This window comes from Gymnoscopelus braueri (assembly GCF_963280865.1).
Source record: "Gymnoscopelus braueri genome assembly, chromosome: 7".
NCBI classification, from domain to species: domain Eukaryota; kingdom Metazoa; phylum Chordata; class Actinopteri; order Myctophiformes; family Myctophidae; genus Gymnoscopelus; species Gymnoscopelus braueri.
In genome coordinates, this window is record NC_137608.1 from 35,860,721 (window position 1) to 35,879,240 (window position 18,520).

At 42.3% G+C, this 18,520-nt stretch overlaps 1 protein-coding gene across 1 annotated transcript in view; it reads right to left on the bottom strand.

Annotated features, from left to right (window-relative positions):
- Positions 1-18,520, bottom strand: part of gnb1l (guanine nucleotide binding protein (G protein), beta polypeptide 1-like) — a 44,848-nt gene that overhangs the window by 14,173 nt on the left and 12,155 nt on the right. The window contains exons 3-6 of the mRNA XM_080432835.1: positions 17,905-18,030; positions 17,258-17,420; positions 11,110-11,202; positions 1,040-1,255 (exon numbers count right to left, since the gene is read on the bottom strand). Of these exons, the coding sequence (XP_080288961.1) occupies positions 1,040-1,255; positions 11,110-11,202; positions 17,258-17,420; positions 17,905-18,030 (598 nt within the window). The remainder of the gene's footprint in view (positions 1-1,039; positions 1,256-11,109; positions 11,203-17,257; positions 17,421-17,904; positions 18,031-18,520) is intronic.

The following is an 18,520-nucleotide window of genomic DNA, read 5'->3' on the forward strand; positions in this document are numbered from 1 at the left end:
CCAAAGTATAGAATAATGGTTAAAGTGGTTAAAATCTAAAATGACAGATGCTTTCCCAGTCTTAATGGGTTAAGAGAAAGGAACGGATTAAGTGTTGTGGGGTTCAAGGATGAGAGCATTTGGTTACTAGACAGTCTCACTAATGTGTATATTAGGCCACTTTTCACAAGGTATATTTCACTATGCATGCATGCTCTTCTTTTTCCAGCACTCTGCTTTACCCTAAAATGTCACACCATGGAGCTGTCCACTACTGCTGCTGAGCAACTAGGGGTTAGAAGTCTTGCTCAAGGGCACCTTGCTGCCCATGTAAGACAGTGGAGTGCATTTCCCAATTTTCCATTTCCAACTAAGGCCACGTCTACACGGAGACGTTTTTAGGTGTATCCGCAAAAGTTTTTAATCGTTTAGACATTTCGTCCACACAGAGCCGGCGTTTTGGGTCCGCGAATAGGCTATTTTTTATTTATTTTTTTAAACGTTTTTTAAAGCGTCTCCGTGTGTACACCTAAAGACGCATCTTTCCTGAACCGATGAAGCCATAGCTCCACCTCTCGCTTAACCCGCATGCGCCGTACCCCCCACCCAACAACAACAAACATGGCGGCCCCCGTCAGCCTTGCGTTCGATAGGGCTTTTACAGCAAAATGTTCTGCTCCTACACTACCACTGTCAGCAACAAGTGGACATGGAGAACAGCACATACAACCTGTTGGTTGTGTTTACATCACACTCTTCTTCTCCTCTCTTTTTGGTGCTTCGTGGCAGCTTTACAGCGCCACCCACAGGCCGGGCATATATACTACAGCGTTTTCAGTGGATTTGTGGTGTTTTCAGTGGTTTCGTGTGGACACACACATTTCTTGAGACAATTTTGTGTGTACAGTAAACAGTTTGAAAACTACTCTGACATTTTTTTAAACGTCTCCGTGTGGACGTGGCCTAAGTCTACGTTCTAAGTAAACCCCCTGCTTCTCTACCCTCCTCACCACCGAGCCCTGCACCCTGCCTCCTTTTTTCCCCATCTCCTTCCACTGACCTGCAGGCTTAGCTGTCCGTCAAGCATCCAGGGGGAGAGGTTCTTCTCTGCAGAGCCCGAGATACCCCTCAGACGCTCGGGGTCAAAGGTCAGACACATGATGGGCTCAGGGTGGGCGGAGACTTGGCTCAGCACAGACCTCTGGGATACATCCCACAGCAGAAGGGAGCCGTCTTCGTAACCAGCCAATAGCAGAGGACCTGGACCTGATGCAGGCTGGAGGAAGAGAGGGATGGAGGGAGAGAAAAGGGTACAACGTTTACACAACATGGAGGAGTTTGGATGGGGTGCATAGTGTGGCAGGGAGGGGAGTAAAGGCCTTTACAAATCGGGTCAAATATCGTACAGTGTGTAGGGGTCTTAAAGGCCTTTATAGACCAAGCTTTCTTGTCCTGACTAACTGCGATGACGTGAGGAGATTATATTAGGTGACGTTGGGTGATGTCTGACATTTAAAAGTTGTTCCAAATACACTACAGACCACAGCTGACAATCAGTGCGTGAGAGGAAAAATCTCCCCTTAGCATACTGCAAATATAAGAATTACGGTAATAATGTTATACATTATAATATTATACCCCTTGCAAAAAGTCAGCTGACTATAATATAGCCATTTGAATTGTTGGGGTGAGTTTTGTTCCTTCCTGTAACATTGACTTTGACATTAAACTGTGCCAGTAAAGACTTAGCATGGTGTCTGCTGTGAGCTTTATGACAGACTCCTTTCCCACTGCTAGTAGACGAGTATACCGTTCTGTTTTTGTTTCTGGTGTGACCACGTTAGACCCAGATCATATATGGGCAAAACTAGCTACAGGAGCGACATCACCCATTGCAAAAAAAATAATCAATGGTGATGTTCTTTTGCCAGAAATGACTGCATTCAATAAAATAATTGTGTCCGTGAAGTGCCCTTGTTTTGGTTTAACAAGTTCTCTCTCACACACACTTTATCATTCTCTCTCTGTGCATGCACTGCAGTCCAAATGATGTTTTCAGCTCTCACTCACACACACACACACTCTCTCTTTCTCTGTGCATGCTGTCCAAATGATGTTTTCAGCTCTGCACTCATCAACTGTTAGGCGCAAATGCGAGTGAACTGCTCTCGCTTCCTAACGAGTCCCACTGCTCATTAAACATATACTGAAACCGAGCGATCGGGGCCATGCTAATGCCTGACTACCACCTACGGCGCCACACACCGCACAAAACTTGTCTGGACGGACATATCTGGACGGCCTGATATCCCAACAACACTTTGGTGTGTACAGGCGTTAAGAAGGGCAAAGAGAGGGAGGTAATAACAGAAGACAGACAGAAAGAATGGGGAAAATAGTTGATGGAAGAAAGGACAGAGGGAGACACAGAATCAGGGGATGCAGTGGTTTCTGTGGGAAACCAGAGAAACCACAGTGGGGTGCTGAGAGCAGACTAGAGCAAGGGGTTATCAGACTGGAAGCTCCTGTTGACACCATGACAGAGCCACTCTGGGCTCCATTCGTCAGCCTGCTGACACCACGAGAGACAGAGCCACTCTGGACTCCATTCGTCAGCCTGGCGCTTCCTCTCCTACCAGCAGTCAATTACAGCACTCGTCACTTTGCTCCTCATCTGTATCACTAATACATAGGTTGCACTACTGCTGATGTTGCTGCAGAAAAACTAATGTTCTAGTACCAATCTACAAATCTCACTGCAGCAACTGAAATCGGCAGTGATTTACAGTAGTACCAATCACTGCAGCACTTACTGTGGTGATTTAGTATTTATCTACAGGTCTCACTGTTGCAACGGTACAGTGATGTAGAATTAATGTGTCTGGTTGAACGGTACTTTGGCAAACAGTAGTAAACTCCCTACCTGCTTACTTCGTTGTTGCCCGAGTTGACTTGCAAGGTGTTAAATACTGTATGCATGCTCTATGGGCATTCCCTCTAATATATCAGGGCCTCAGCCATAGAGAGTGTGCCCTGCTTAGGGTATAAGTAAGAAGGAAGAGAGAAAGAGAAATTCTTTCCATATGTGCAAGGAGGGAGGCCAAGGGCTGCCATTTTTTCATCCATCTTCGAGTCCTCTCCCTTCTCACTTAACGCAGTATATATATTTCTCTTTTTCCAGCCTTAAACAAATTATAGACAGAACCGTGTATTCCCTCCAAACACGTCAGTGAGGGTCGAGCGTGATAAACTTAGGAAAACAAATAAAAACAAGTGAAAATCAGTGAGTGGCCCCTTGCCTTGTCTTTCCTGTGTGCTGGGGATGGTGCTGGGGCTAGGGGTGGGGGTGGGATGGTCTGGACGTAAGTGTTCCTGGGCCAAGCGGGTGGTGGGGTGGTTGACGTGGCCCACTTTTGCACTTCACTTAAACTGTAGGACCCCTCCTTGATTGATGATGTCACAGGCCGGAGGTCAGGGAACCCTGGGTAGACACCTAATTCATTATATCCTCCACAACTCCTTACAAGAAAGATCTCTGCTCTAAGGGCCAGGGTGTGTGTGTGTGTGTGTGTGTGTGTGTGTGTTGGCAGTGGTGGTGCTAGGGCTTTGAGAAGAGATTCATCACCACAGAACAGCTGGAAAGACAGATGAATAGAAGTTGGACAGAGAGAGGGAAAGAGGGAATGTGTATTTGAGAGATTCAAGATTTTTTATTGTTACATCTGATATGCTAAAACACAAGAGTAAAATTCCTTGGTTTTCGTTCCTCAAACATTGTAGCAGCAGGGAGAGAGACAGAGACAGACAGACGGAGTTGACCTATGTCTGATTTATATTTTCTCCCAGCTTGCGGGGTTATACTGTACAGTGGAGATTGAAAACAAATGGTAGAAAAGTTATAAAGTTATAAGGAAACTATATCAATACCGTGGTACTGCATTGTGATAATAACTACATGGTAAAATTTGTGAGAAACACAGACAAACTTTGTACTTCTTTACAGGGTTTACTGGTTTACTTGCAAAGGTTAGTAGATCAACAAAAAGAGCTCAATGGTGCAGCCAAGACATATCATCATACAGAGACATAAAACATATCTTAACCCCTTCCATCCAAGAAAGCATCTAAAATCTCAACATCTAAAATGACAGACGCTTATACTAAAGGTTCGGGCCGCATATGCGCTATGCGGCCCTCACATCTAAAGTTCGAGGCGCTACGGTGCCCTCACACCTACGTCGCACCGTCGATCCAACCAATATCCCCATTTATGGAGATCTTTGCATCTGTCAGTTCTTGTCCCTTGTATGCCCATATATGGAGACACTGATGTCATCAGTATATGCCCATATACTGAACATGCCCCCTTTTGTGCCCATACTGTATATGGAGCCGAATGATTTGTTTGTGCCTTATGCCATGACGACACATTAAGATTAGACTACACACTCCATTTGGGCGTAGATGCATTGGGTTATGGCTGAGTCATAGTGACATGAGCGTGACAACGTGGTCCGCCGGCCGGTCTTCCCTTGAGCCAATTTTAAAGTGTTAAACACTGCTATAACACTTCTGAAATGATGACATTTGAAGTCTGTGGGACCACCCACCAAGTTTGGAGCCTGTAGCATGCTGGGAACTGGAGTTATGGCTGTTTAAACCTCAGCCAATAGGAACACAGAGGGGGCGGAGCAATGGTGCGCCTGTGGCACTCAGGGGTCCCAGTGTGGCTATTGTGATGGCAGACCCCTGACCAGTGTTGGTGCCAAGTTTGGTGTGGATCGGAGCAACGGTGCGTCTCGCAGGTCCTCATGTTACGTTTGCGACGTCCACCCACCCACCGTCCGCCCACCATCGGTTGATCCTCTAGGCAATTTTAATATAGGATGGGTTAAAGCCAAGGTGTTAAACAGGGTTAAACAGACAGTCCAGCAGCCAGTGTCCAAGATTAGCTGCACACAGACATACAGAAGGACACACGGACAGGGGCGAAAACATAATCTCTGCCTCCCAGCCTGTCGGTCTGGTAGAGATAACATGTTAATTGTAGCAGAATATATTTACATGCAGTAAATGTAATGTATCGATTACAGTTATCAGAATGAATACAAGGGTGAAGATGAAGGTACAGTGGAAGTTATAAGCAGGATAATTAAGCTAACTTATAGAATTAACGTTTTGTGTAATGCATCTTTTTTTCATAATGCTTTGCTTACTCTTGCTTTGGTTTTCTATCATCATTGCACTTCCATCTTGACCTCTGCCCTCATCTGGAGCCTCGCTTTCACTTTCTCCATCTAGGGGTTTTGCCATATCATTATCACTAAATGAGGAGTATCATAAATTTAAAGTATCTAAATACAAGCAGCAGCACAACACATTAAATGTGCTGTAAGTGATATATTTTATTAAAACCAAAGGTTAACTTTTTAAAAGCTATATTCTGATTAATAATTTGCTGTAGTGGTGGTTCAATAACAGAGATCTCCCCATCTCTCCAGGTATTTAATAAACAGAAAATGCATTTTCAGTTGGGTCTAAAATGTCATCTAATCAGGATAGAGAACCCATTTATCAGTTTCAATTTCATAGTGTTCCAATTCCAATTTTGTCTGCAAATATTTTTGTTTCATCACTTTCAATTTCAGTTCTTTATTGTGCATCCTGTATGAGTTTGCTCTCCTGATTGGATTCAATTGGTGTTCCGACGTGATTTTTTTTCTGTTTAAACAGCCGGAGACACAGTGAGTCTCTGTTTACTGAACAAACACTCGATAGCAATACGGAATATAGAGCCATTTAACACATACACACAGTATTTAAACAAAGAGATAACACCCCCCTTAATTAATACCTCTCATAACTTGATGAGATGATCATACAGTGGATCCAAAATGCATTTTGAAACAAACACAACAAAAACACCACTACATACAGCATATTTATCTATTCCATTGTGCTTTATCATAACTAATTAAGAATATTGCTCCAAATCCAACAAAGATCACAAGACAAAGTATCCCCCCCCCCCCCCCGATATAGCTACTGTAGAGGCCCTGGATGGGCGGAGCTACGGCTAAACATAAGGAACCAATCATGTCCACTCGGCCTGTCCCTGTCCTCTGTGATGATGTCATTGGCCGTGGGGTGGAGGTGATGAGCTGAGAGTGATGGATATCTGTATAGGAACATTTCCTTTTCCCTGCCAGCCCCTGTTCACGTTAACAGCCTTGCACGTCATACATCACTACTGTCCCCGTGGAAACGTCCAGCTCCCTCCACCACCCTCCCTGCTTCCTATCTCTCTCTTGCACAAATGCAAACACACAAGACATGCTTGCAAACCCACGCAGGCGGGCACGTACATGCACACGCACGCACATAGTTCCCATTGTCTGCATAAGAGAGTGGGTTTGCATCAAAGAAACAGTCTCTCTTGATGTGTGTGGGTTTCCATCACATCCAGGTGCATGCAAACTGTCTACGATCAACATTAATGGCTATGCACACACACACCACACAAACAAGGATGTGCAAACCCTTTGGACCAAGTCAGTCACCCTCAGTCATATTTATAGTCCAGGATTGTTCAAACAGTCATCAAACATCAACATCAAAACAGACCTTCATCTACTGGTTTGTATTTAAGGGAGAACTGTCTTGTGTGTGTATTTGTGCCTGCATGTGGTGGAGTAAGTAAGTAAGTAAGCCTTGCCAAGCCATGAGGACCATAGGGCAGAAGCCTATCTCCTGTTTCTGTGGCGTGAGTCAGCTTGACGTACAAGAACATCCCCTGGACATGACGCTAGTATGTCACAGGGACTTGAACCTCGATGCTGAGTGCCAAGCAGGGAGGCCTTGGGTCTTTGGTATGAGCTGGCCTACGAATCTCAGGGCGGACACTCTAACCGCAAGGCCACTGAGCTGGTCTGCGTGTGAAGGCAGTATCTAAAGGAGACGTGCGTGCGCTGCAGCACTGGAGTTACTCCTCTGCAGAGGAGTTCCTTACGCCCCTATTAAAATGATAGTCTCATTATGACCATTGACCGGCAATGCTACCTATCAAAGCTTAAAGGCGTTTATCCAAAAAAGGTGACTTTGAAAAAGGCTTTAGATAGATAGACCTTTATTGATCCCATGGTGGAAATTCAGTTGTCAATGGCAGCACAGCAGGAAAGAAACACAGGACAGACAGTCAAAGGAGATACAGCTATGGGTAGCAAAAAATACTATAATAATGAAGAAGATATGAAAAAAAGAGTCAGCAGGTACCAACACACTGGGACTGGGAAAGGATTTGTAGAATTATTGCCATGAACCATAGTCAAGCATCAACAGGGTAAATGGTCAAGGAATTATCGTTCTAAGAAAAATAAGGATATGCTACAAACATCTGTCAATATGCTACAAACATCTGTCAACAAGTAAACATTAAGTAAACAGTAAATGTATTGGTAAGGCTGTATCAGCATGACCAGAGAGAGAAGCAAGGGAGAGAGAGAGAGAGAGAGAGAGAGAGGCTGGTCCGTCAGTGAAAGGGACAGAGAGGGAGAAAATGAAAGAGAGGGGCAGCATACGTTTCTGAATACGTTTCTGACCGGCCAGTATGGGCTGTCTTCGCCAAGACTGTCAGTGGTTGTCAATTGACAGTCTTGCGATGACAGTAATTTTTTTGCGTTTTCATGCGGACATAAGACTCTTCTATAATCGTGCTTGTGTAGATGGGATTTTCTTTTTAAACAGGAGGAAAAATACCTTCTGCTTGTGGACTAGGCCTCACTCCCAGCGTGCAAGAGAATGAGAGAGACAGAGGATAAGTGTGTGTGTGTGTGTGTGTGTGTGTGTGTGTGGGGGTGTGTGTCTACCTCCTGGTGTGTGTAAGGTCAGGTTCACAGCAGGACTACATGAGGAGCTGATGAGTAAGACAAGATGAGCTTTCTCCTCTCATGACTGATTGACAGAATGTGTGGCCAGTATTGTTAGCCTCCCTGTGGGGTGGGGTGTGTGCGCGTGTGCGTGCATGTACATACTGTAGATGGGTTGTAGAGGCTTCCAACAACTTGGGATGCCAAAAAGGCAGCTAAACGGCTTGCAAAATTCTGTGCAATCTCTTCTATTATTGGTAGCCGTCAAATATGGCGAAGACGCTGTGAATTGTACCCCTGAGGGGTGTTTTGGGTAATTGTCCAAGATTAGCTGACTGTACACTTTTACAGCACCTTGTAAATATTTGTGTCCTTGTATTGTATCACTTATGTGGACATAGATAAATTATGAAATGTGTGTGTGTGTATACAGTATATACTGTGTGTGTACACACACGCACACACACAGTATATACTGTATACACATACACTGTACACACACACACATATATATATATACTGTATATACATACATACACACACACACATATTATTATGAGGTACACACTGATGTGCGTGTGTGCTAGTGCATGGACATATACACACACACCAACTCTGACGAGTGTGATTTACAGGCATGCACGCGCGCACACACACACACACACACACACACACTTACTCTCTCTCTGGTCTTAAATGGTGTGGGTGTGTATCAGTGTTTCCATGTCTGTGTGTGACAGTAACAGATGATTGTGGTCTGGCTATGAGAAGGAATCAGCCTGAAATGATTTAGAATCACCTGGGCCCTTCGCCTTTGAAGTCAGCCAGCTGCCTGCTCACTAGAACACTCATATTGCATCATTGATAATTACGTTTCCTGGCACTCAGCAGTGAAACTGTATAACGGCTCCATAAATCTAGTGGATGAAAGGAAACTGCAGGAGTAAACTGAAATCCTAAGGACTGTGAAACTGGAACTCATCAATAAGTCTCAAATTGATGCATGTCACATGTCGTTCTTGCTGAACTTTGTGATACGGCTGTCAAATCAGGCACTAAAACAAATCCAAAAATGTAATATTAATGAGTGCCGTAATGTCCTAACTGCGAGGGGCCATACTTTAATCAGCTCTGATGATATTGTAAGTAATTCATCAAAACATAAGCAATAAGACATCAATAACTCCCTATCCTCCTACTGTTCACAAATTACAACTAGAAAGAAGCACTCAGTGGAGCACAAATCTCAGCCACAATAATAATGCTTTCACTGTCTGATACAGTAAGGTCAACTGTGTCTCTCCCTCTCTGTGTTTGGTGTGTGTGCACCCTTGCACGAACATCATAGGTGCATGTTGGCACGAGTTCCTTGGCGTGCTGGCAGCATGCACAATACATTTGGCGACGATCTCGCTGATTGTCAGTCGACACACACACACACACACACACACACACACACACACACACACACACACACACATAATGTGTAATTCAACTACCTTTGCCTAAATGTAATGTACATATTCATCAGCACACCTCCACTTTATATTTCTGTATTGTTACTTGCCATCTCACAAGAATTTCACTGTTCTTCAGAATTATCCTTTGTTATACTGTACATTTGATAAAACCTTTGACTTTAACTTATAATGCACACATAAACATAACTCAATTCAACTGTACCATTTGATTCCAGACAGTAATGCTAAGTTCACATCATATCATAATGTGAGCTTGTAGATCGGCTATTTCGGCACAGGAAACTCTAATACGGCAAAGTATAAATCAGGCTCAACACTGAAGCTCAGGGCTTAATGTTTGAGGATCCAGCCCCCCTGATTTGCTGTGGGTCAAACATCAGCTTCTGTTAGAATTGTGGCTGCCACTAAACTACATAATGGCCCAAAACCCGCCGCCAAAACCACCTGCAATTTGTTTAAGCCTTGCATAAGCAAGAAGACCCACTGAACCTCCCACAAGCCCACCCAATACCCCCCAAAAAAGGAGGGAAAGAAATAGTTATTAATTAAGCATGAAAATAATTACAGGTCTCGTTAATGACAGGGAAATAAAACTTTCAACGGCATTTATCAAACAGAGCACGAGACCTCTCTTGGACAGAGGTACAGCTGCAGGCTGATATATGGATGACGTGAACCCCAGTCCCCTTCCAACCTAGCGCTCTAATTACTGTGTTGGGACTCTCTGCCAACCCAGAAGAAATGCATGGAAAGAAAGAAGGAAAAAAAAGACCCGGGACAATTGTGTGTGTGTGAGTGAGTTCGATGAGTTAGGGTGGGATGGTGGGGTCGGGTGGGACATAAATCAAAATGTCTCTCAACCTCCATCTCGCTCATATGTGTGGACTTTTCTGTTATTCTATCTTGTTGTGGGATTCCAGCCAATCTGTCCATAAATGTTAAGTATAGAAAAAGTAACAACAAAGAGAGTAATGCAAAGCTTTATCCACTCAGTATTAGTTGAATGATCTCACACAACTGTTGTGCAGGCCAGGGTGATGCCAGTTTAAAGTGATGGCAGTATTTCTAGCCCAAATGTTGAAGTTCATCTTGATACAGTCATGTTTTCGTCACACTGTTGTCCAGAGTGGACCGTTGTCCAGACTGTTTCACATGTTAGTGGTGTCAGGTATCAAACCTGTAGTCTCCACCCTAACAATTCTGCCAGGCTGCAAGGAGCTTGTTAATGTTGTGGTTTGGACTTTAGAACCTACATTGATATATTTCAGTTGTTGTATTGTAGCACTTTGCTGTCTTACCACACTGGTTTGTATTGTATGCAGTCAAGTGTGTGTATTTACATTTGTTTTGTGTTCTTAACCTTGATGGCAAGCAAATTGTCTTTCAGCTGATTGTCATTTCCCCTCAGAAGTGTAAAAAGAAATGAACAGACATATGTTTTACATATGATTGTTTTTAGTTTTGGTCTATTAGAGCACAGTGAAGAATGACAGGAAATACAAGGTAGAGAGCGGAGATGACATGCCACGCCAGTCATGAAGCAGACAAACCAATGATGACGTTTTGACTGTGACTATGTCCTTACCTGCCGTATGTGCTACACAGAAAACTCCTCAGTGTTAATTCATCGATTTGTACACTCTCAGTGTTAAATAAACACTGAGGACTTTACCGTGTGTACTGTATGCAAAGTAAGTAGTTAAGTCTACAGGATAGGATACTGTGTCAAATGTTGATTTTATGCATTTGTTTCAATTCACTGACATCTGACGTCTGGTGCTTACCTGCCATAGGTGGATGCACATGACCATCCCCAGTTTCTTGTCTGGCATCAGGGTACAGACTTTGGCCATACTGGGCAGCTCTACAATCCTGATCTGTGAATGCAAAAGTGAGAATTTAACATCAAGTTAAGAGGACATAATAGAAGACTGTCAAGGAATGAGTGGAAAGTGGTCATCAATACTTAATACACAACAGTTGTCTGTGATCAAGCAATCCGATTGGCCAAGAGCTGTGTGTTATTGGGCTACAACATCACAGCTGTCGCATCACATCACCGGTTATTCCAATAATAACAGTTTATCAACAGCTGCTGTAGTTTGTCGTTGCTTCTTGTTGAAAGTCATGGCTAAAGGCCCATTTATATGTTAAGATACAGAGCTTCTCCACCCCTACTTTGCGTTCATTTCAGCCGTCTTTTCATCCGCTGTCTGAAAGCTTAGAGATGCAAACTGCGTGGATTCATAAGGTGCAATGCCACAGGAAACCACGGGGGCAGTAGTGAACAGCAAAGAAGAAAGAGAGAAGGGAGATGAAGCGTTATATTTAATGGTCTAATATACCATATCCGTTGTTGCTGATGACACTCTTTTTGTGTCTTTCTCAGAAAATACATACACATACTCTAAAGCCATGGTTGTGTCAATAGGGGTGGGGGATTGTGTAGGTTAGCAGGAAATGTTGCTCTATCCTGCCCTCTAGCAGATGAGATGGTTGAACCTTCATTTAGATACTAAATGCAAGCATGTATGTGTGCAATGCCGCTTGAGTTCTGAACACATACCATACATACATGCATACCTACGGATGCGTTCTGAACAGGATTATATGGGCCATAATTCTGCCAATATTGTCGGATGGACATAACTAAATGTTACCGTGTTTAGATCACCAGGAAATGTCCAACGGTAATGCTCGTTAGCAAACAGATAATGTGTAATACATCACCTGTTTAATCACAAAAGTAATTATACGGCTACGCTTCTAATTCACTTAATTAAGTTTTGCTAAGCTTTCACTGACAAGCTACGAGTCCACTATGAGGATGGGAAACGCACTCGCCTGAGTGTTCCCATGGTCCAGAAGAACATAGACCACCTCTAATAAAATCTTGTACAAATGTATGACAAAAAACTGTTAGAAATAAAAGCAATAAAACATTTGTGGTCAAGTCAAAAAGCTAGACTGCAACAATTATTAAGTATGTGGCTGGTCCGTGAAATGGTGGAGAGCTTTTAATTTGAAACAACGGACACAGGAAGCAGTGACACAACGCATAACTTCAGTCAGTGCCGTTTAGGTTTTGGTGTTAAACTGGCGGCATATGAGCCATGTAAGGACCACGAAGGGGGCCAATCAGGCCTGCTGGATGATTTTGAGAAAAAGGTTAAAAAAACACAAGACATTTATTCATGTGCCCGTTGCTGCTTGCTGCTGTCTGCACATGTCTCCTCCCCACTGGCAAGATTGTTGTGTAAACAGCATAAAAATGGACGGCAGTACCTCACCGGTCGCTGCTCTCCCTTTGCGTAAACTATGTCTTCAGACACAGTACACACAGATTAAGTATAAAGGTAAGTATAACGTGTAGCCAAGATGAGACTGTTTGCTGCCGTGTTTCAAAATGCTGTCAAAGAAAAGAAACGTTAACGCTGGAAGGTTGAATATTCAATGATAACTATAAATATAGTTTTTTCTTTTGTGAGATCCACGGCAAACCTGCCTCTCATATGCTCACAACAAGTGGCTGTGGCACATGAAAAATATATGACAAGTATGCAGGAGGACGCAGAACGTGAACGTTTAAAGAGCTTGAAGCAGCGCTGAAAAAACAGCAGGCTTTCTCAGTAATGAACATTAATACATTTAAAGTGCCCTCGTGGGTGACGCATAGAAATCTAAATGACATTATGAAAATAATGCTCTGAAACTGGGCAGTGCGACATGAAAGCAAAATGCATTATGATGTATTGAGTGTCAATTCATTTTTTTACATTTTGAAGTAACAGTTGTGTATAGCCGGGACATTATTTTACATTATTCTAATCTTTTTCATAATAAACTAAATTCATAAAACGATACACTGTAGTTATAGCAGAGGCTGAGACAGCAGGTTGAAAAAAACACGGCAGTGACAGCTGCGGGATTGCACACATAATTTCACATTTTACCCAATCTGGCCTGTGATCTGAAATTTGTTCGACATCCCTCATGTTACATGAGGGATGTCAAACGAATTTCAGATCACAGGCCAGATTGATCTATTAAACTAACAAACCTGTACTACAGGTTTGTTAGTTTAATAGATCATCCAGGCTCACTGAAACCAAGGGTCAGATATACTGTATGTACTCGACTATGCACCAGCCCCAGCATCAAATGAGAAGAGAAGCGGTTGTTCTCAACTCTACTCATTATTACGCCTCCTCGCTCCGCCACCCAGAATTCAATCGAGCTATTATTATTATTATTCTCTATAGCTATTTTTCCATCCTTGCATTCCTCACTTGCATCTCTTCTACATGCCTTAAATCATCCCACTTAACGACACCAGTATTATTAATACAAATCACAAAAAAGTTACTGTTTATTGTGTTACTAATTTTTGTTCAGTATTCTATACCAATTTTATCTCATTGTTGTCATAGTCATCTGTAGTAAAAGCAGGATCATTGTCAAGCTGTCATTGTCATGAATGTTTTATCCACGTATCTTGATTTATGCTTTTCATTTATTTTATTTTTTTGTTATCAATTGTTTTTATTAACATATCAGCAATATAATGATGTTTAAATGAATACATGCTTTTCATTTATTTATTTATTTTTTCTGCTTTGTCTAAAACATTTTTTGTAAACAGCTGAAGAACGAAAAAAAAGGGGAAACAACGTATATATATAAGTATTTTATATATTTGTACAACTAGAAAAAAAGTAAAAAGAAACTGTTACTGTAAATTACTGTAGGTCAGCTATGTCACTGTTGCTCCTTTTACTAGAGTAGAAATCCTATATTTAAAAATAAAGAAACACAAATCACTCATTAATGTAATGCTTTGCCTGTGACCCTCTCATAACATCTTATGAACCACTTATGGGTTCCGACCCACTGGTTGAGAAACGCCGAGCTAAATCATGACTAGTCTTTGTAATGAGCCAATAAAGCCACAGCCTCTCTCATTTAAGTCCAGGAGCAGCCCAGTATTGCTCCCAGCATCACTACAGTCCTATCCATCAGGGGAAAACGGCCATCCGACTGTCTATAATAAATCCTACTAAAGGCCGACCCCGAGACGTGAATGGTGTTTTCCTGAGAACGCTGGCACTGATTCTGACAAAATACACACAGCCTAATGAAGCCCAGGAGAAAGTGAGTGTCTCTGCGTGTGTGTGTGTGTGTGTGTGTGTGTGTGTGTGAGAAAGAGTGAGAAAGAGGGGGGGGGGGTGTATACAGTATGAGTGTCTACTCGTGTGTGTGTGTGTGTGTGTGTGTGTGTGTGTGTGTGTGTGTGTGTGTGTGTGTGTGTGTACTGACGTGGCTGTACACTAACGCTCAGACCCCTGATTTCCTGTATGCTGATGATCCACAAATTCATCCTCATTAGGCCTCAGATTAAACATGCCCTTGAAGACAGCAATCTGTATTTTAGCACCGTAGCACATCTGTCCCACATGCTTCCCTCTCGTCTCGCCTGACAAAGAGGGCCCTTCACCCAGCTGCATGTGCCTCAGGTGCTGGGACTGTTCTTGTGTGGCACCGCTGCATTGCCCATAAATAAAACAACCACACTATTAATTAATGTGTCTCTGCTATGGCAGCAATCTGCTGGCAGGAGATTTTCTGCCAGCTGTAAACAACGAAAACCTCAAAAAGCCAGCCAGGAAATATGTGATCTGCCTCCTTAGTTACATACCTGCTCACCAACATACCAAACTTCCTAAATGTACCTGACCTCCTGCCTATGTGACACTCCACTGCAGCGGTGTGCCATGCTTTGTGGTGGATATATTGAGTGGTTTTGTGGGTGGGGGCTTATTTATTTATGTGCATGAAGTCATGAATGTTCATCAGTGTATCTGTTAATGTATGCTGTTCTCTGTATATATTTTCTTTTGAGTTAAATGTGCTGCTGTGGTAGTGGAGGTAATTTATTCATTAATCTGTATATTTGTGTGTGACTTTCTCTCTCTCTCTCTCAGTGTGTGTGTGGTTTGTGGATACATGATAGGATCTTACTTGCCAGTAGAGGACAGATAAAATGAGTCAACGATCTGGTGACATGTTTTGGTCTGCTGTGTGTGTGCGTGTGCGTGTGCGCGTGTGCGTACGTGCGTGCGTGTGTGTGTGTGTGTGAGAGAGCGCATCTGTCTGTCTGTTAGGGACAATAGCATTATTGAGGTGCTGGGAATTGCAGGCGCCCCGATGCCTGGTCCTTGTGGACTAGACTTAACAGAGGCACGTTTGGCTGGATCAAGTGACTGCCCTGTCCCTTTTAAGTGTGGCTCTTCCAGCGCAGAGTGCAGTAACATGAATCTGGAGGCAATAAAAGGTGGCTGAATTGCTAACTGCCCCCCCCCCCCCCCCACCCACCTCTCTGTCCCGCTTCGTTGCACAAGAAACTAACCTCTACAAAGACACTGTTTCTCAATACTAGTGGCTCGGGATGTGGTATTGTTGAATATTATTTACAAGAACGTGCACATAAAATGTTGTGCACATTTTTTTATTATTTCTGCATCCATAAGGTAAACCGCTTTTTAGAATAGCAAAAACAAAAAAAGGCTTATTCAACTGGAGACCTGCAGGCCAGATCTAGCCCATATAACAATTTGACGTGGCCTTTGATCCAATTCTAAATATCAATTAAAAAAAAAATGTGTGAAGGTGTTTTAACATGAAAATGTGTCCTCGTTCATTACTCTTCTATAGGAGAGTCTCTTTTCCTGTACACCAGCCCATTTAATACCTCCACATAATGTGTCTGGTTTGAGCCAATACAGCTGCTAACATCCGATAAACCGTCGGGATATGTTGCTTTTTCACCTTGATAATAAAAATGACATACTATCCCAGCCCTAAAAGGAGAAATGCATATTATTGGAAATCTGATGAGCATGCCTTAGCAGAGGTAAATTATTTTACCATTACGAGTGCCATCTTCAGCACTTAGTGGGTTTCATTTGTGACTAAGGGTAAATGATGAAACAGATTGACAATGATGGGAACAGAGTCTTCTTCTCAAAATAAATTGTTTATCTATAAAGGTTCGCCATTTCCCAACATTGCACAACTAATTTATATTCATAATCCACAGAGATCACTCCTATGATTTCAGTTTTTAAGATAAACAAAAAGTAGACTTTACAATGAGATCTGAAGACTTCAAATAAAACATTTCAAGTCTGGCCCCCTTAAGAATAGCTGGATATGTACGCTTGTAACACTTGGGATAGGGTTTCATAATATATGATATAATATAAAATATACAGCAGTCAATATATTCACTGCACTGCTTTAGCAGTTATGCAATTTGTTCATGGTAATAGATTTGAAAGAATATAATATGTGAGAGAAGGTGAAAATCTGACATTAACTTTGAGGTATAATGCCCTTTGACAGCAATGCAAAAGGACTTTCAACTTCCCAGGTGCTTAGGCATCTGAAAGCCACAAATCTGTGCTGATGCCAAAAGCCTATCTGGCAAGCTGACAATGGCAAGTCTCAAGGGTTTTTGATTGACGTTTTGAGAAGTAGGCTTAACACTGGAATGATGCCGCTTCAAATACTCATACATGCTGCAAAGATTTCAAAAAGTGAACATGAAGCGCTCTCTCCTCCCTTTACAACTATTACTGATATACCTATGCGCTGCACCTTGACCCCCAACAGTCCTATCAATCAACAGTAGTTACAGCTGCAGAGTGCTTAATATGTAACTGTACATTAGGTCCTTTGCTCTCCTTCAATTCAGATTAATTTCCCATTATTCAGATGCATTTCTAATTTCTCTATCCTCTCTTTCTTGTCTCTCCCTACTCTGTACTGTACTGTAATATTTAATACATTTATTTATCCATCCATCATCAAAAGAAAGCAAAAAGATTGAAACATTTTGAGGGATGGGATCTTGAGAAAGGACAGCCCACTAACCTCCTCAGTCTGGGGTCCAGGATAGGCCAGGAGCCGTGGCCCGGAGCAGCTCTCCAGCAGGGAGCTCTGACAGAAGCCAACGCTGCCTGTCCACACCGAGTCCGTCACATCACTACGGCCCTCCCTCAGGTCCCATAGACACACACGCATGTCACGTCCCTGACTGATAGAATGATGTAGAAAACAAGACAAAAAATCTATGTTATAAAGAGGGGGAAAAAACTATAAAATAAATTAGATGCAGAATATTGAACACACGCCAGTCCACAAAAAAAGGCAGTTTATAAAAGTGTTTTTAGACAGGGACTAAAAAGAGTAATGACTTATGGCAAAGACTCCATCACCTTTGTTCCTCAATCTGGATTTAGGAGAAGGCAGAATTTGAGGAATTTTGTTTGGACAGGAATGATTTAACCAATTAAACCCTACTTTATTGACAGAGGTCCTCCAGGGGTCTATACTTGGCCCTATTGAAAGAAAGCATTCATTTGTGCTTTGATTTCTCAATCACCACCATTACATGAACCAATCAAAAGGCACCAGTAACACCAGACAACCCAGACAATATTCCTGCGATACTGGACACACACATACAGGCAGATAATTAAATGTAAAATCAGGGTAAGACCGGGAGCCATCATGTGTACCTGATGAGGGCATCTGTTGACTGTCGTGTGCTGAGCCAGATAACAGAGTTCCCAGAGTGGCCTTCTAGAATCTTCTCAGACCTCCGGGTGTTCAAGTTCCATATATGAATGGAACCCTTGGCTGACCTGGAGAATACAGTGTGACATTAGGGCTCAGATGAACACACTCACTATCAATCATAGAACAATTCGTTTACAAAATAAAATAAATAAAAAGATGATGAATGAATAGAGTGCTTAAAGATAACGAATGGACAATATACAACTAGATCAAAAACTGGTGGATTAAAGAGTTTAAGGGACCAAGTGATGAGTCCAAAAATGTTTTTTATTTTCAGGGCAATTGACTCAACAGAAGAAGAACCAGCACTATAGAAACAGATGAATGAAGTTTAAACTCAATGTGTTGGTAATAAACATTGGTGTAAAAAAAAAACAGACCTATATTTAGATTTTTTTTACAAATTATATTGAGTTACAAAAGATTGCATATATCCCATCTACAAAATCACCTTCTTTCAGAATGTATGTGAATATAACCCTAATTTACACTGTATCTTATGTTCAAAACAATTCAGGATTGCTCTTCTGAGGGTGGATTTAAAAGAGGACTAAA